At 38.5% G+C, this 20388-nt stretch overlaps 1 protein-coding gene across 1 annotated transcript in view; it reads left to right on the plus strand.

Annotated features, from left to right (window-relative positions):
- The first annotated feature begins 14743 nt into the window (after window positions 1-14743).
- The window catches only part of LOC121383736 (glycerophosphocholine phosphodiesterase GPCPD1-like), a 44146-nt gene continuing 38501 nt past the window's right edge, over window positions 14744-20388 (plus strand). Inside the window, exon 1 of the mRNA XM_041513833.1 lies at window positions 14744-14913. Coding sequence (XP_041369767.1) covers window positions 14744-14913 — 170 coding nt within the window. The remainder of the gene's footprint in view (window positions 14914-20388) is intronic.

Consider the following 20388-nt stretch of genomic DNA (forward strand, 5'->3'; position numbering starts at 1 on the left):
CCTGGGCTCAATCTCTGGCCTTTGCCAGTTACTGAGTCCAGGCCAAGGGGGGGGGGGATGAGTTTGAAGTGGGCAGAATTTTGAATAAGTATTTAGTAGTGTCCAGCGACTGCGCGGACCGACTAGTAGACACCGAAAATGGGCCGTGTTCTGACTGGCTGAATTTCGATTCCTTCGGGTCTAACTAGAAAAACCTAAGTCTACGGAGATTACCTGCACCTAACATCATGTCCGGACTAAGAATTTAAACCCAAAAATAAGTTTGATTGCTCGGCCGAAAAGGTTTTAAGGTGATTTGAGCAATTGAACGGGCGCCAAAGTAAAGTGCGTTGGACTATTTATAAAAAAATAAACATACGAATTTGGAAGCTCGATCGAAACGTGTTTAAAGTCCAACTAAGCCCAAAAAGGAGGTTACCTGTCCTAGTTAAGGTTGGCGCAGCAGGATTCATGGCGAGTTGATGGACTGTTCAGGCTTGAAGTTGGGGAGTCCTTCGGTCAAGACCTTGATGTTGCGGTCGATGGCTCCTGGGTAGATGTCTCGTAGGACCATCTTTAAGATGCGGTGGATGGTCCCATTTGACATCGTTGGCATCAGGAGCCCCTGCCTGTACAGTCCATCCTGCTGGGCTGTCACGTAAAGCTTTTCTGAGTTTAGGGCACCTTGCAGCTGGTACTTCCCTTGTCCGGTTGGAAGTTGGCGCCAGTACTTGTCGTCCCAAGGTCCCTTAAGGTATTTGTTATCGGTGAAGTCGCCGATAACCGCCCCCGTGTACTTGTGTGGCAGTTTGTCACAGACGAGAATCCAATCGGAATCATCAGACGACATCGGCACGGTGGTCGATGACATCTTCCTCTTCTTAAACTCTCGCTGGTCTGCCGCGGTGTCAGCTACAACAACTGCCGGAGGTGGTGGTGGGCTCGCCGGTGGGTCATGAATGACCACGTGGCCCGTATCCATGGTTGTCGGTTCCTCAACAGAAGGGACCGCCACTGTCAGTGGAGCTGACAGCTTTGGTCCCCCCTGGATGGTTCCTGGCGGGTGCTTCGGTTTGGTTACTTGGTGCTGCGCAGACTGAACCGCCCCCGGTGGTTTAGCCACCGGGTTTGGATCACCCCGCGTCACTCCAAGTCCAGTCCTCCTCTTCGGAACAGGTGGGACCGCCCCTAGCGGTTGAGCCGCCAAGTTTGGTCCCCCCTGTGAAGTCTTGGGTCGCCTCCTCCGTCTTCTGCTGGGTGCGCGGTTCTTCCGGTCACTGCCGTACATGAGCATGACGGTCGCCGAGTCGCCATTGTGTTCGATCCTGTACTTGAACAAAGGCCCAAGCGATCGCAACACAGCCCCTAGGGTGGGGGGGGAGAGTAATCTCCACGTTCTCCAAACACAACTTCATCTCACGAGAGTCAGTGCAGAAGTTAACCAGGTAACACAAATATTCAGTCAGGCATGACTGTTTAAAGGCGGTCAGTCGCTTACAAAAGAAAGAAGTGTTTTATTTAATGACGCATTCAACTCATTTTATTTACGGTTATATGGCGTCAGACATATGGTTAAGGACCACAGATTTTGAGAGGAAACCCGCTGTCGCCACTACATGGGCTACTCTTCCGATTAGCAGCAAGGGATCTTTTATTTGCGCTTCCCACGGGCAGGATAGCACAAACCATGGCCTTTATTGAACCAGTTATGGATCACTGGTCGGTGCAAGTGGTTTACACCTACCCATTGAGCCTTGCGGAGCACTCACTCAGGGTTTGGAGTCGGTATCTGGATTAAAAAACCCATGCCTCGACTGGGATCCGAACCCAGTACCTACCAGCCTGTAGACCGATGGCCTGCCACGACGCCACTGAGGCCGGTTTCAGTCGCTTACATTACAATTTTTTGTTTTCATACCCACAAGTGATCATTCAAGCAGTTAATAATATGAAAATACTTCTTCTTATAAGTGGACTTTCTATTTGTTAGCCATATAAAAGCATGTATATATAGCCCAGTGGGTTGAGTGCTCGCTTGGAGATGCTTGCTTCACCTCGGTGGATCCATTAAGCTGACTGCATTTATTCCATCCCAACCAGCCATTTGAGAGAAACTGCATCTAAAAGATCCCGTGTTGCTAATGGAAAAAATGGTTGATGATTAATTAAACAATGTTATCTAGTGTTGTTAAACAAAACCCCAAAACACCCAGTTTTGACCATATGACCTGTATTTCGCAAGTAATTGTGAACCAAAACACTTCAATTTACACTGTGTGCATTCAGAGGATATTAAAAATGATAGACAGCAAGTAACAAAGTCAGTACATCAATATTTAATGTATTTAGTGAAAAAGACAGAAACTGTAAATATGTATGAAAAATGTATGGTAATAAACTATAAAGATAAAATCACACTGGTATGTTGTTATTAGTAATTTATTCAAGCCATCTCGGTAAAAACACAGTAGTTCTAAAAAATGTAAAAACTATCCATGTCTGGTACACGCACCATCAGCAGGAAAACGGCTTCTAGGAAGGAAGGAAGGAAAAGTTTTATTTAACAACGCTCACAACACATTTTATTAGCGGTTATATGGCGTCAGACATATAGTTAAGAACCACACAGGTATTTGAGAGAGGAAACCCGCTGTCGCCACTTCATGGGCTACTCTTTTCGATTTGCAGCAAAGGATCTTTTATATGCACCATCCCACAGACAGTATAGTATATACCACAGCCTTTGTTACACCAGTTGTGGAGCACTGGCTGGAACAAGACATAGCCCAATGGGTCCACCGACGGGGATCGATCCTAGACAGACTGTGCATCAAGCGAGCGCTTTACCACTGGGCTACATCTCGCCCCACGGCTTCTAGAGACATGTTTAATAACAATACAAATGAGGTGGTGCTTGGTTACATTTTAGGTGTATACACTAAATCATAAGTCCAACACAACTTTGTTTCCCAATTATCCTTTTTAAATGTACTTATTTCCATTGCTTGTGGGATCTGTATTCAACGACAGAATGAAAAATACATTCAATATCAACAGCAAATGTACTTTATTGGTTTAACTGACCACAAATGCGTGTTAAGTAGTACATATCATTTGTTACATAGCAGTTGTAAAAAATAAAACAACAACAAAAAGAGACATGTTACGTCTAATCCTGTGCATTAAGAAACGTTCGTATTGGTCATATTTTTGGAAGTAATTTCTTCCCAGGTGGTCCAAGGTCTGCCGGTCTCTTCACAACAGGTTTTGTAACAGAAGGAAATTAACTATATTTTTGTGATGTAAAGTTATTGTAAATAACTGAGAGATGCGTTGGTCATCCTTGGTCTCGGTCATATGATCATCCAAATTAAAAAATTGATGTTGCGCGCATTAAAGAAATTGTCGTCATGTAGGTGATGTAGGAAATACCTTTCACAAACTGGACTTGGGGCATGATTTCACGAATAGTGTCGTAAAGCGGCTACCACTCTGTGTTACACCATGTGATGTTGTTAGGTGTTGGCTTGATGAGTCCTTTCTGGAGTATTTGATACATAAACATAGTCTTCCCACAACCACTCAGGCCCACAAAAGCAGCATTAGATTGTATTGTAAATGGAAAAGGTTCTCCATATTATTCAGTTGGTAATCTTGAGGTTGTTAACTATGGGAATGACAAAGACCTTTCAGGAGGAGGGTGAAACTGAGGAGTTTCTTGCTGGTGCATCTGTTGCCAGTGTCTTTGCATATTATCATATCTGGAAAAACTGTTCCCATACTCAAGGCATGATGTTGATCCCATGATGGATATTGGTCAAATGAAGTCTGAACAGATTCAATCCACTTAAAATCAGATGCTCATATATATTGATGACCGTAACCTACAGTTGTCAAAATGTGCAGTTAGGTGTAATGTTGGTGTAATGTTTCTAAATAATATCAGTTTTGCTGATGATATGTCACTTCTTTGCATTAAGAAAAATGTTCACGATTTGCGAGAAATTTGCAGAAGATTATATATTATATATAATACAATGAAAAATGTTTTATTTGTATTGAGCCAGAAACTGAAGTTTATCGATGTGCCTTCGATATATCTGTGTGGTGATGTACTGAAATTTGTTCACAACTATAAATATCAAGGACATATATGCAAAAACATGAAAGACGATAAAGACATTAAACGACAGTATAGAGCCATTGGTTTACGTACAAACATGTTGTTGCGGTGATTTGCAAAATGTTCAGATTCTGTTAAAACACAATTATTTGTGAGTTATTGTAGTAATTTGTACATGGGTGCATTATGGGTGAAATTTACGCAAGATACCATGAAGGATCTTAACATAATTATGTTATAACAATGCATACCGATGGATGATGACCATACGACGACCATACAGTGTAAGCAAGATGTTTGTCAGTCATCGAGTAAAGGGGCGGGACGTAGTAGCCCAGTGGTAAAGCGCTCGCTCGATGCGCGGACGGTCTGGGATCAATCCCCGTCAGTGGGCCCATTGGGCTATTTCTCATTCCAGCCAGTGCACCACGACTGTTACATCAAAAGACGTGGTATGTGCTATCCTTGTGCTATAATGCTTGTGTCAGCTTAGAAATATGTTTTTAATATGAAACTTGCCTATTTTATTTTTGCTAAGGTTCGTTGGAAAGTCTACTTGTTATCGGGCTAACATTAGGTTTTGTTTTACGCCAACCTCTAGATTGTTCTTTACGGTAGTTTTAATTCCGTCTACAGTTGTCTCCCTTAACGGTACTCATTTGTTTATGGTATTTTTCGGGCATTTCTCGGACTCGTCACGAGGCAGTCCGTGTCTAATTTGTTGAAAAATGGCAGTTACCCAGGGTGTAAGTTATCATATATGTTTTATTTGTTTCCCGATATACTAGAGGTTATAATCGATTACATTGTTTTACTACGAATTACGTATTTTAGCATAACTACTCGAAATAGAATTTGAAATGTGGATGTGAGTACCCGGATGTAGAAAGTACAAGCGAGCGCTTATGCTTTTTAGCATATAATTAAAAGTTAATGTTGTTTTAAAGGTAATTTGAATTATTTTAGACATTCCTAAGTATTTGTACATGTATGTAACTTTGAGTGCAAAGTGTTAGATGCATTTCTATAATTTGGTGTTGAATTTTACTTTCAGCCTTTACCTCTTGATTCTTCTTCATTAGAGGGCTATCGTGAAATGATAATTAAACCTTACAGAATTCAAACTGGAGTTTTGTCTTGAATTGATAGCCCGGGGTTATCTGCATGTCACCTCCAGGGGCAGGGCATGACAGTAAAGGACCCTCGACAAACTGAACAGGACCGGATCCAGTATCCACAACAGGAAACACAATATTCACATTGTGACAACAGGAAACAGTATTCATAACAGGAAACACAGTATTCACACTGTGACAACAGGAAACAGTATTCATAATAGGAAACAGTATTCATAACAGGAAACACAGTATTCACACTGTGACAACAGGAAACACAGTATTCACATTGTGACAACAGGAAACAGTATTCATAACAGGAAACACAATATTCACACTGTGACAACAGGAAACAGTATTCATAATAGGAAACAGTATTCATAACAGGAAACACAGTATTCACATTGTGACAACAGGAAACAGTATTCATAACAGGAAACACAGTATTCACAACAGGAAACGGGTTTGGAACAGAAAACACGGTAGTATCATGTCAGACACCTTCAGCATTGAAGACGTGAACCAGTTGGCTTACAACATAACAGAACAGGAAGACCCAACACCCAGGTCAAGTCGAACTCGAACATTAACTGTTAAAGGAAAAGAACCGTACGCGAATCAGAAAAGTGTTTTGTGACAAACTAAACCAGGTTCAAAGTGAGATAAGTATTCAGGTGGCTAATTGTGAAAAATGTACAAATGACATAGTGTTACTTAATCAAGAAAAACAGAAACTTTCATGCAAGTTCAGTGATTTTCAGGAGATATTCAACAGGTACGTCACTTTCTTGACTAAGTACAGAACAAAGGATAGCAACGATGAACGGGTTTTCCATACGTCTGTTGTAGAAGATTATAGACTAATGGTAGAGAATGCTGCTTTAATTGTGTTAGATCGTATCAAAACATTAAACGCAAACAGTTCATCACAAGAAATTCGAGATGGAGAACAGGTTGTTATTGACTCTCATCATTCGGGTAGTATTAAATCTTCACATCATTCGGGAAGTGCTAAATCTTCACATCGTCCAGCTAGTGCCAAGTTTTCACGCAGAACTCGATCTAATATTTCTTCTGTCAGTTCATTGTTGGTTCAGAAAAGAGCTGAGGCTGAAGTGGCTCGTACATCTGTTGAATATGCAAAAAAGGAAGCAGATATACTTAAACAGTGTGCTCGGATACACGAGAAAGAACAGTTGGCAGTCGCACAGAGTATTCGGGGAAAAGCTGACTTAGATGCAGACTTGAAAATCTTGAGACAACAGAGGGAAGCAGCCTTGGCAGAGGCTGAAGTCAGAGTTCTGCAATCTGCCTGTGGATCTGATGATGTGTCCAGGTATTCTATTGAGATACCCCAAGACAATCCCGAAGATCGTACAAGAAAGTACATTGTTCAGCATTCCCAAATAGTTGACCACAAAAGCACCCTTGCTTCAAATGATCAGCCAACCACTAATCCACCACCCCAGCCTCAAACTGTTTGTAACATTAATATTGAGGATGGAATTTCTTCGGTTAGTGACAGGATCAGCAACGCTAAAGAGGTTTACCCATCACAACTCAACCCTAGGGCTGCAGCCTATATTATGCCTACAGAACAATAGATATTGTACGCCACAGAATTTTCTCGCTTTTTATTGAAAAAAGAACTTCTCTTTTCAAGACTGACAAACTTCGATGACTGTCCAACTACATATACAATGTGGAAGTGTGGATTTCTAGGCATTACCAAGGAACTACAGGTCACCGCAGCAGAAGAGCTAGATCTGCTGGTGAAATGGCTGGGACCAGAATCGTCTAAACATGCTATTAGTCTCTGTGTTGCTAATACCCAAGAACCTAACAGAGGGCTCAAACGTGTTTGGCAAAGACTTGATGAAAGGTATGGCTGCCCAGAAATGGTAGAATCTGCTCTAAAGACTAGACTTTCGAACTTTCCGAAACTAACCAACAAGGACAACAAAAAGTTATATGAGCTGTCAGACCTTTTGTCAGAGATTGAATCTGTGAAAAGACAAGATAGTTATAGAGCGCTTTTGGGTTACCTTGATTCTTCATCAGGAGTACGACCTATCATTAGCAAGTTGCCATATGGTCTCCAGGAAAAATGGACTTCTCATGCGGTAAAATATAAACAGTCTTACAACGTCGCGTTTCCACCATTCGCAGTACTAGTCAACTTTGTTGCAGAAGCAAGTAGAGTTAAGAATGACCCAAGTTTCGTGTACGATAGTTCACCTCTTAGTTGCCCCAAAAAGGATGTGTCAAAAACTGTGCCACATTTTCAGTCAAAACCAAACTTTGTGTCAGCTCGCAAAACCGAGGTACCACAAAATGTGGTGGATAGATCTGCAAAGTGTTTAGTGCATGGAACGAATCATTCTCTTACGCAGTGTAGAGTTTTCAAAGCAAAACCCAGGGAAGAAAGGGTACGGCTACTAAGACAACATGGAGTGTGTTTCAGATGTTGTGTATCTAGTAGTCATATGGCGAGTAATTGTAAAGAAAAAATAAAGTGTGAAAACTGTGGAAGTACCAAACATACATCAGCTATGCATGTTGATAACTTTGATCCAAAAAGTGTTCAGTATTCTAACAGCAATAGAGATGTTGGCGGGGAGGGAGAGACGGTCAATAAAGAACTCCAGAAAACCCCTGTTGCATCTAAGTGCACCCAAATTTGTGGGAAAAACTTTAACGGTAAATCTTGTGCAAAGACGATATTGGTTAAAGTTTACCCAGAAGGTAAACCAGAACAGGTTATCAGGACATATGCATTGCTTGACGATCAAAGTAATGCATCGCTTGCTAGGTCAGATTTGTTTGATCTCTTCGATGAACATGGTGAAGAGTTTCCGTATATTCTGTCATCATATGCTGGTGAAGTCAGTTCCACTGGTCGCAGAGCCAATGGCTACATTGTAGAATCCATGGATGGTAGCACTGAGTTGGAACTTCCACAACTTATCAAGTGTAACCAAATTCCGAATATAAGGGATGAGATACCCATGCCGCAGGTAGCATCTCATCACAATCATTTAAAGGACATCGCCGATACATTCATCCACTTGACGAAAGAGCACAAATCCTGCTCTTAATAGGTAGAGATTTAATGGAAGCGCATCACGTGCTTGATCATCGAATTGGGCCGAACGGATCTCCTTATGCTCAGAAGCTAAGACTTGGATGGGTGATCATCGGAGAAACGTGTCTAGGAAAGGTTCATAAACCTGAGTTTGTGACTGTAAGCAAAACTAACCTGCTTGCTGATGGCCGAATGTCTATTTTCACACCCTGTGCTAACGCATTTGAGGTTAAGAGAACTTCTACTATTGGACTTGGGAGCACAGTGTTTGAACAGACTACACATGATGAACAAATTGGCATGTCTGTTGAAGACAGAGAGTTTCTTGATATTATGGACAAAGAGATGTTTAAAGGTGTAGAAGGAAATTGGGTGGCACCCCTCCTTTCCGGTCATCCCGACCTCGGTTGCTTAATAACAGGTCACAGGCTATGAACAGAGCTAAGACATTACATTATAGTCTAAAGAAAGATCCCGTCAAAAGACAACATTTTGTAGATTTTATGGAAAAGGTTTTTGCTAATAATCATGCAGAGATTGCTCCACCTCTGCAGGAAGATGAAGAATGTTGGTATTTACCAATCTTTGGTGTATACCATCCCAAGAAACCAGGCCAAATACGCGTCGTCTTTGATTCATCGGCACAGTTAAATGGTGTTTCTTTAAACAACGTGTTGCTACAAGGTCCTGACGTGATCAATAGTTTGTTAGGTGTGTTACTTAGGTTTCGAAGAGAACCGGTTGCCATGACAGCAGACATTCAGCAGATGTTCTACTGTTTTCATGTTAGGGAAGATCACAGGAATTTTCTAAGGTTTCTGTGGTATAGCGACAATGATCCTGATCAAGAACTTGTTGAGTATCGTATGAGAGTACATGTGTTTGGTAATAGTCCCTCGCCTGCTGTTGCTACACATGGACTTAGGAAGTCTGTGAGACTTGGAACAGTGCCATCAGAGGTAAAGCAGTTTGTAGAAAGAGATTTCTATGTTGATGATGGTCTCATATCTTTGCCTACAGTTGATAAGGCAGTGAATCTGATGAAAAGTACTCAAAAGGTCTTGTTGGCAAATGGTAATTTGCGTTTACATAAAATAACCTCGAACAGTGACAGGGTTATGAACGCCTTTCCGACAGATGACCTTGCCAAAGATCTTAAAGATTTAGACCTTGGTGTGGACTCTCTACCACAGCAACGTAGCCTTGGTTTGATTTGGGATCTTGAAACAGATACTTTTGGCTTTCAAGTGTGTTCAGAAGAGAAGCCTTTCACTAAATGGGGGAATCCTATCAACTGTTAACAGTCTCTTCGACCCTATTGGATTTGTTGCTCCAATTGTAATTCGAGGAAAAATTCTACTCAGAGAGTTGATTTCTAACAAGTGTGATTGGGACAACGAACTTCCTATCAATAATCAACATGAATGGACTAGATGGAGAGATTCCTTGAAATTATTACAGGACTTGCACATTCCGCGTACCTATGTCCCAGTCTCTCTGGAGGCTGTTAAAAAGAGAGAAGTACACATCTTTTCTGATGCCTCAGAACAAGCTATAGCAGCAGTAGCTTACTTAAAGACCACAGACTATGAAGGGAACCACCATCTTGGTTTTCTTTTAGGTAAAGCGAAGGTAGCCCCTAGAAATGGTCACACTATACCACGTCTGGAGCTTTGTGCAGCTGTGTTGGCTGTCGACATTGCAGAGTTGTTGTCGGAGCAGTTGGACATTCCACTCGGTGACTTCCATTATTACACAGACAGTAGAATCATTCTTGGTTACATCCACACCAAACTAGAAGATTTTATGTCTACGTCTCAAATCGAGTACAACGCATTAGGCTGTCTTCAAAGCCTGAACAATGGAGGTATGTTTCTACAAATTGTAACCCAGCTGATCAAGCGACTAGATCGGTACATGCATCTTTAATGTATAGTTGTGATTGGCTCAATGGCCCATCTCATCTCTTGGGAATCGAGTAGACAGGAGAAAAAACATATCCTCTCCTGGAACCAGAAGTGACAAAGACATAAGATCCGTGGTCATCCCACTTGCTACCACTGTGAAAGAGACATTTGGTTTACATAATTTTGAACGTTTTTCATCTTGGAAAAGATTGGTAGGAACTATCGCACATCTCAAACAGATTGCACATAATATTCATGAGAAGAAAGTTACGAATCTCAACTACAACGATGTAAACTCTTATGTTGAAGAACAATTCATCATCAGAACTGTTCAAAAGAACTAAATTGTCTCAAGAGAAACAAACCACTGCCAAAGGTTAGCTCCATAGTCAACCTCTATCCATTTATAGACGAAAGTGGTCTACTTAGGGTAGGTGGTCGCCTTAACAGGGCAGAATTGACTGTGAGTGAAAGAAATCCTCTTATAATTCCAGGACACAGTCACATTGTCACTCTTCTGGTGTGGCATTTCCATGAGGCTGTAAAACACCAAGGATGCCATTTCACTGAAGGGGCTGTAAGGTCCGCTGGATATTGGATAACGGGTGGTAAGAAACTGATTTCTTCACTGATATACAGATGTGTGAAATGTCGTAAACTTAGAGGAAAGCAAGAATACCAAAAGATGTCTGATCTTCCTCCTGATAGTTTAACTCCAAAGTCCTCCCTTCACATACGTTGGAATTGACGTTTTCGGGCCCTGGTCTGTGCTTACTTGACGCACTTGGGGCGGTTCTGCTAACAGTAAACGTTGGGCCGTCATGTTCACTTGTCTTACTTCAAGAGCAGTCCATATTGAAGTCATTGAAGAGATGAGTTCATCAGCCTTTATTAACGCACTCAGGAGATTTATATCTGTCCGAGGAAAAGTTTTAGAATTTAGATCTGATCGAGGCAGTAACTTCGTTGGTGCAGCTAGCCTTCTGAAGGTGAATGTTGTTAACGTTGAGGATGGTTCTGTAAAACAGTTCCTTTACGACAAAGGAATCAAGTGGATTTTTAATTCGCCCCATTCTTCACATATGGGTGGAGTTTGGGAATGGATGATTGGTGTCACTAGACGTATTTTGGATTCAATGATGTCAGAAAGTAGTGCTAAAAAACTTACTCATGACGTACTTGTTACACTGATGGCAGAAGTGTGTGCAATTGTTAATGGTCGACCTATAGTGCGTTTCTACAGACCCAGAGAATCCTCTGGTGCTTAGTCAATCGACACTACTTACACAGAAAACTGATCATGTGAGTGATATTGGGATAAAGTGCGATTTAAAGGATCTTTACAGAGCTGAGTGGAAGAGAGTGCAAGTTCTTGCTGACATTTTCTGGAGTCGCTGGAAGCGCGAGCACCTCACATCATTACAAGTCCGTCGCAAATGGCCAAACAGTCGTCGAAATATTACAACAGGTGACATTGTCTTGTTAAAAGGACCAAATGTTTGTAGAAATGAGTGGCCTATGGCCATTGTGGTGGAAACTATTCCTAGTGGAGACAATATGGTTCGAAAAGTTGTAATCCGTGTCAGCAAAGATGGCAGAGCTTCGAACTATATCAGGCCAGTAACCGAGATGATTGTGTTGTTCAGTGACAATGACAGAAAATGATTCTTTGGATGGAGATAGAAACTGTTTATTGTTGATTATTCAATACCTTTTGAACTAAGGATATTATTAGTTTGAAATATTTGCTTAAATTTAGCTTTTTACTGATCATTGTTTGTGATGTCATGGATAGACATCAGACGGGGAGTGTGCTGTCATGCTTGTATCAGCTTAGAAATATGTTTTTAATATGAAACTTGCCTATTTTATTTTTGCTAAGGTTCGTTGGAAAGTCTACTTGTTATCGGGCTAACATTAGGTTTTGTTTTACACCAACCTCTAGATTGTTCTTTACGGTAGTTTTAATTCCGTCTACAGTTGTCTCCCTTAACGGTACTCATTTGTTTATGGTATTTTTCGGGCATTTCTCAGACTCGCCACGAGGCAGTCTGTGTCTAATTTGTTGAAAAATGGCAGTTACCCAGGGTGTAAGTTATCATATATGTTTTATTTGTTTCCCGATATACTAGAGGTTATAATCGATTACATTGTTTTACTACGAATTACGTATTTTAGCATAACTACTCAAAATAGAATTTGAAATGTGGATGTGAGTACCCGGATGTAGAAAGTACAAGCGAGCGCTTATGCTTTTTAGCATATAATTAAAAGTTAATGTTGTTTTAAAGGTAATCTGAATTATTTTAGACATTCCTAAGTATTTGTACATGTATGTAACTTTGAGTGCAAAGTGTTAGATGCATTTCTATAATTTGGTGTTGAATTTTACTTTCAGCCTTTACCTCTTGATTCTTCTTCATTAGAGGGCTATCGTGAAATGATAATTAAACCTTACAGAATTCAAACTGGAGTTCGTCTTGAACTGATAGTCCGGGGTTATCTGCATGCCACCTCCAGGGGCAGGGCATGACAATCCTGTCTATGGGACGGCGCATATAAAAGATCCCTTGCTGCTAATCGAAAAGAGTAGTCCATGAAGTGGCGACAGCAGGTTTCCTCTCTCAATATCTGTGTGGTCCTTAATCATATGTCTGATGCCATATAAACGTAAATAAAATGTGCTGAGTGCGTCGTTAAATAAAACACATTTCATTTCATCGAGTAAAACACTTTGGCGCTTTACTTCACTCAACAGCATATCCGCTGAAGAGTAGAATCGAAACAATGTCAAACGACCTACTTGCCCACCTGCGGTATACAAGTGTGTAAGTCAAATCTGTATGTGTAAATCGCTGGCACAAGCTACTGTATACTATGTAATTAGTTTTGTATGTGATGTTTAAGTATGTTCTATAGATCACTGATCTGAAATAAAAAATCTATTATTATTATTATTATTATTATAAATAAAATGGGTATTTTAAAAGTTGTGCAAAGAGATGTGACACGTGTGCACATTCTGTAGAAATTACTTCACTGCAGGCTCCTTGGGATAAAAGAATATGGAAGATAGGAGATATCTTTCCTGCAAAACCCCAAATGTTATCTATCTCATACGATACACTATCCACTCTGATACCAGCTGGTACATTGGCTCCACAAAGAATCTAAAAGCAAGGCGGGCAAACCATAAATTAGTTTATAATCTCAAGAAAACAAAAAAATGTACTATATCACAACACGTGAATACTGTTACCCACCCGAAAGATCCTAATCTAACATTTCTACATATCTGCGCTACTGACTTAGTTGACAATGAAGCACTTCTACTTAAAAAAGAGACACTCTGGATGTGTAATTTGGGAACAATTTTCAAGGGACTTAATTCCAGAAAAGAATTCTCGCACTTATGAAAAGTAATTTGGACTGAAACAGAATACATGCATAAACTGTTTGTTTTAAAGTGATTTTTATTATCATTACAGTTTTACCACCCCCACCCCCCACCTCTTTCATTCATTTAATTAGCTTTATTTTATTTATTTTGTTCTGATTTATTCACTCACTCATTCATTCATTTATATTTGTTAATTAATTCACTCAAACAATGTATTCACCCACCCACTATATCCGCCACCCCCCCCCCCCCCCCTTTGTATCACTATTATATGACCTTTGTTAATTTTACCAATAGTTTACTATGCAGTTTTTACTTGGCTTTTACTCACTCCTACATTCTCAGTTTCGTGATTGTTTACCTTGCATTAATTAGGTTTATTTCATTTATGTTTTCATGCAGTTTGGTTTGACTTCTTTTAGCTTCGTTTTGAAGTAAGTTTCTTTTAATGTTTTAAGATTATTTTATTAAATTTTAATAAATATATATTATTAGCTGAGCTAGCTTAGTAATTATTTTTATCTAAAGTTACGTTATATTCAGACCTAATATTAGTAAGGTTTTTATTTTATATATATTGTTTGGGGTTTTTTAATACTGTTTACATATTATATTCAAGTAACTTTTCGTCTTTACTACTTGTAAATTATCCAGTTAAATTCCTTTTATGTATCCAGATTGTTTTTGCTATTGGTTTATCTATTCATGCATTTCGCTGCTGCTAGTGAATGATATATATATATATATATATATATATATATATATATATATATATAGGCCCTACGCATATGGTCTATAATAAACCCTTATATAAATATCGTATTTCCCCATTCTATATGTATAGCATGGGTCATAACGTCCTCGCTACAAGATGGGGCAGGGTGTAACTGAAACGAACAGCTTCATTTCTATTACTGGTACTTTACTTCTAATAAAAGAAGTTGTTGGAAACGCTGGGGGAGCCGGCTGGCCTGCAGTGACCACTGCTCCACTGGTTGTTCGTCTGGTTCCGGCGGTTGAGAGGGGCGACTCGGCTTGGCTGGTATGGCACTCGGGGGAGTGGTCGCCTTCCTCTTGACAACAGCCACCTTCCGGGCCTGCGCCTCAACGGGTGTCGCCGGTTTAATCGGCGACATGTCCGGAAGCGCTTGCGAAGGATTTGGTGCAGGTGGCCGGTTGTACGGTGTGACGCAGATCTCTGTGTCGAACTCCGTCTCCGGCTCTTCCGTTGGCAGAGAAGCTGGAACATCCGGGGCCGGAACCTCCGGGGCCGGAACCTCTTCTTTTCTTGTCTTCTTGCTCGGGTGAGCGGTGTTCGGCGGTCGAAATATAAGTACATTAAAAATTTACACAATCTTGCAACCACTTAAAGGTGACATATCATAGTTAGTGTGAGCATCTGTTTGTGATAAAAATTCTCCAATAAAAATTTATTTTCTACATGTAGATACAATTATTTCCTATAATCATTTATGGGCATATAGTTAAAGGTGTCTTCTTTAAATGTTAAATCAAAATTTTATTAAGAAAATGATTTGCAATAGCTGTCATTGTGCAACATTGAGATAGCACTTTTAATACTGGTACAATAGATCACAAACTCAGAATTGTTCTTTACAGTTTTGCTGAAAAGTTACTTATAAATGACTACAAAGAATTTTGTTTTGGAGAGGGATATAGGGGTAAACCATCGTCAGAAACAGTCCCTCACATATTGTACATAACAGCAATGAAATTGATACATGCTGACAAAAATTTGTTATAGTCTCTTCCAATAAAGTTCACAAATCACCTGTTTACTGACATTTTCTTTTAATTTCAAGAATAAACACCACCTTATACATCAGTGAGAGCCCAAACAAGTAAATGCTAAATTAGGTAGAGTATCACTGAATAGATAATTACAAAATATTTATTTGTCAGTTTATTATGTAAGAAATAATCGATGAAAATCATTTTTATTCTATTTCCGACAGTACTTTAACTTACAGTAGACTCAAGCTTGAAAGTTTAGAACAAAGAACAGACGCAGCGCAAGAATGCGAGTGCTGTTGTTAGGTGCTTGTGCAAGTGCTGTTGTTAGGTGCTTGTGCAAGATTCATGCATGTGTTTTTAATCAACATATCACAAGTTAACAAGCTGACTGAAATAGAGCACCTAGAATAAAGAAGTTGTATATTAAAAAAGTAAACGATTAAATTAAAGGAGCACTATCATTTTCAGAATTACCTGAAAGAGACATTGGATTAATTAGGTATAATAAACATTAAAAACATAACATACAATAATTACCTGTAAATAACAATAATTATATTATACCGAATTGTTTATTTCATTTATATAATTTACGTTGTAACGAACCACCGAAGTTATATGTAAAAAAAAAAATCCATGTTACTGAGATATTACAATTAACAGCATTATTTATTTACTTATGAATGGGAACTCCTCCCCCACCCATTCCCTTAGAAAAAAACAAAAAACAAGAACATTTATTAGCATAAAGTGTACATGTATTACAGTTTAAGGCTTACCCCCCCCCCCCACACACACACACACACACACACACACACACACACACACACCATATTAGTAATTTTTTATTTGGGTACTTTGTTAAATTTATTTATTTCATGATACTGTGTTCCTACTCTCGAGTACCAAATAAACGTACACCTACGTTTATTAAATTTGTGAAAAAAAATTGGTGTCTACGCTTATTCAGCACCCTACATTTAATTACATCTTTAAAAAATGTAAGCTCCTACGCTAATTCGGCACCCAACGCTTATTACAATTCTTAATTTATCAAATGGTACCAATTTTCCGGAATCGCGGACGGAATTCCGGAATTCCCAATTTTCCGAGTTATCAAATAAAATGCCGACTTTTGTGGTCAAATAATACATTTATTTATTTATTTATTAATATACATACATTGTTTTTCTGTTTAATTGATCATTTGAACCATTAAGGCACAACGAAGTATGTTACTCTACGACAAAATGTAAACACACGTTTACGAACATTGTTGGCCGCCATTTTGTTTTTATCGTTTGGCTCGCTTCGGTTTTATTCGGTTGGGTAAATTCCAAGGATGCGTTCGATTGAGTGCTCGCCTGTAAATCGATGCAACAGTTCTTGCAAGCACTTTATTATATAAATTAATCAATTACACTTCAACACTTCATCTTTTCACCAAACACTGAAGATGGGAGTACCGAATTCTTAAAGGTAAATATGACTTTTTAAGCTATGTATACTAGAGTAGATAAAGTACAGTTCCTTTAGGATAAGGGGAACTGGCCCAAACTTGATCAACATTCTTTCCTCTTTTTATACATATATTTTTTTTTACATTACAAATTCCACTCATTTTAATTACAAATTCCACTCAACCTTTTTATTTTCAATTGCAAATAGAGTCTATTAGAAATTAGCGATAAAAATTAGAGTTACATCCCCTAACTGCTGGCATGGCCGTTGACCACAGTTGTTTGTGAATCTTCAGCTGAGATTTATGCATGCCAGCCCAGGCATCATAAGTGTCCCCACCTATGCTTTAAAAATAAAGAATGTTACAGGTAAAAATTAAGTTGATGAAATTATGTCTTGTTATAATTAACCATGTGTTAAATATAGGAGATGAATCTAGCGAGCTGTCATCCACCCTGATTGTTTTGGTTTTCAAGCCTGGAACTTTATGGATTTTTTTTCAAAGCTGCAATCTATCCTCACATTAATTATCATAATTTCATTTAAACGTACAAACACACAGTTTTAATTAATTGTGTGTGACAATAACACAGTTGTAACAGTTAGATAATAGAAACATATGTTTATAGAGAACACATTTTTTTATACTATGGAATTTACTACAGGTTATTTATTTCTGAGCCGCTTGTTTTCTAAATTAAATAACAATACTTGAATAGTATATTTTTGTTATTTCCAAAACACTTATTTTTATTTTTACATGAAACCAAATTCTGTCTTCATTACTAGTCAATTTTTACAATTTAGATAAATTTCCAGACCCTATGCTAATTCCGCACTCTACTCTTATTGGTTTTTAAAAAAAAATCCACACCCTATACTAATTCCGCACCCTACTTTTAATTGATTTTAGACAAATTTCCAGCCCCTATGCTTATTCAGCCCCTATGTTTATTAGGCACTCGAGAGTAAACTTTTAAAATATTTTTTTTGCAATTTATGTCATATTTTATAAATTAAATAAATAATTTAAACATTTAAAGTATTTATAAATAGTGACATGCAACCTTTAAAACTAATAAGACTGTTTACCGTTTTGCATATTATGGTTGCACTGTACTACTATTAGTATTAGTGTAAAAAACAAAATGGCAGCAAAACAATGAACTTTTGTTTTTCCAATGTTTACACTTTATAAAGTTACATAGGTAGGTATTTTGATGTCATGGATGGGTCAAAGAATACTGGTTGCCAACTATTTGTTAGTGAAATATTGCATGTGATAGCAAATTGAAAGAAGTGACACGTAGATGTTTCTTTTGTTTTTGTACGATAGTAGATTTTTTTTTTTTATTATTTTTTTTTTTTTTTGCACCACTTACCATCGGGATTACACAAAGTAACTTTTACTAGCCCGAATCCAAAAAACGCTGGCCTCGGGCATCAGCCAACCCCAGCAAAAAGTTTCAGTTTACGTGGCTTCAGCATGACGATAATACTGACACAATGTACTGTGCCTATTGTAGAAACATTAGCAAGCATGTTGCTGGCACAAATCAAATGAGGGGAGACATTTTTTTTGTATAACCACCATCCACAAAATAATATTTTATTTAAACGGTAGGATACGTAGTAAAAAAACATAGCAGTCATATGAGGCATAAAATTATAATTAGTCCCTCCCCAACTCCCTCGTGATTCAGTTCTGAAATGGTTCTCATTTCAAATTCATGATTGAGTGAAAACTAAACAATTTCATTGTTTCAAACTATTTAATCCAGCAGCATCAGTCATGTATAATGTTATGATGGTTACAACACATGCATAAATAATACAAAAAGATTAGTGTGGCTAGTAACATTTTAAGCTTGGCGAGTCATTGTTTTTTGTCCACTAGCCAGAGAAGAGTAAGTTATAAAACTGAGCGTAGAACACTGACATGATATATCCTGAACCTATAAAATTCCGTCCCGTTAAGAGGAAATTGCTACTGTGCATTCCATTGTCAATGAATGTAAAATTCTCACCAGGAAGTGAATATATTTAGGTGGATTTTTTAACACCATCAAAACCCGTCCCATGTGAACCAACGTCAAAAACGTGGAATATATGAAAGACAAGACCACATACTTCATAAAATTGAGGCAACAGCAACACAACAGATTGTCAACGAAGCAAATGTAAATGATTTATACAAGTTTTGGGTGAACATTGGTTGTTGACCAGCACCACTGTGTTCGAGATTAGAAAGTTCTATTGCTTTTTGTTCTTTAAAGCAGGGATTCTAAGTTCGAGATTATGGTAGCCCCACTCCCATGGCTAGTGATATTCAATGTTGGGCTAGTAAATAACTACTATTGCCATGCCTGATGGCTAGTGAAATTTATTTTGTCAATTTATGTTGCAGTTAAGACTGTTTTGTAAATATGAATATCCTGTCCCCACCCCAACCCACCAATGTTAGTGTTTTCAAGCTCTAGTTCATCCCTCTTTAGGTGACATATCTGATTATTACTATTATTTAGTAAAATTGTATTAACTTAAAGTAAAGAAAGGCTGATGAATTTTTAATTGTGACTAGTGTGTGTGTGCTAACCAGTTTTATATGTGGCTAAAAAAACAAGAAAATGCTTTCTTCTTCAAACAGTAAAACCTCCCACTACTAATGTTATTTCTCAATAACAATTGTGAATGTGACACAAATAGCCTTTCATACATCCCCTCCCCCCAACTTTAAGTATGTCAGTTATGTGACTTGTAACTAAATATAGATATAACTCATGCAGATGACGTCATTACCGATCTGTCAAATCTAGTCTCTTCATTTATAAAGGTTTTAATATATTATTAGGGCTTCTAGAATTTTATAAAAATCTACTAGCCATGGGATCAGTGATTTTAAAACTGTACTAGCCATGAATAAAAATGTACTAGCCCTACTTTAAATAAATACAATTTTACTAATAGTAATAATCAGATATGTCACCTAAAGAGGGAGATTGAGCTTAACAATCCTTACATTGGGGTGGGAAAAGGGGGCAGGATATTCATATTTACAGAATAAGTAAATGCAGCATTTGACAAGGGTTTTTTTTCCACTAGCCGTTGGGCTAGTTATAGTAATTATTTACTAGCCCAACACTGAATATCACTAGCCATGGGAGTGGGGCTACCATAATCTAGAAGCCCTGTATTATAAACCATTGAATATGGTTCCTGTATGCAATAATAGAATTACTGCTACTGTACAAAGGAGAGAGAAAAATTGTTACCTCTCTCCCTACCCCTCATTTTCTACTTTGATCGATGAATGCTTGGTTACTTGATACATATGCAGTGTATGGTGTTGTTCAAGGCTCGAAATTCATTTTGTTGATTGGTAAGCAATCTTTGTTTCTCAAATTTTAATTGGGAGGCAAATGTTTGAAATTGAGATGTGATCCGAATAAGTTTCAAGAATGTTGTTGGTAGATAATTCTTCCATTATTGGTGTGCGCACCAATACAACAGTGTTCTCGCTGCTCCATTTAAGCAGGGCGGTCCGCCCCGCTATTGCATTTTGC

This window comes from Gigantopelta aegis, chromosome 10 (assembly GCF_016097555.1).
Source record: "Gigantopelta aegis isolate Gae_Host chromosome 10, Gae_host_genome, whole genome shotgun sequence".
NCBI classification, from domain to species: domain Eukaryota; kingdom Metazoa; phylum Mollusca; class Gastropoda; order Neomphalida; family Peltospiridae; genus Gigantopelta; species Gigantopelta aegis.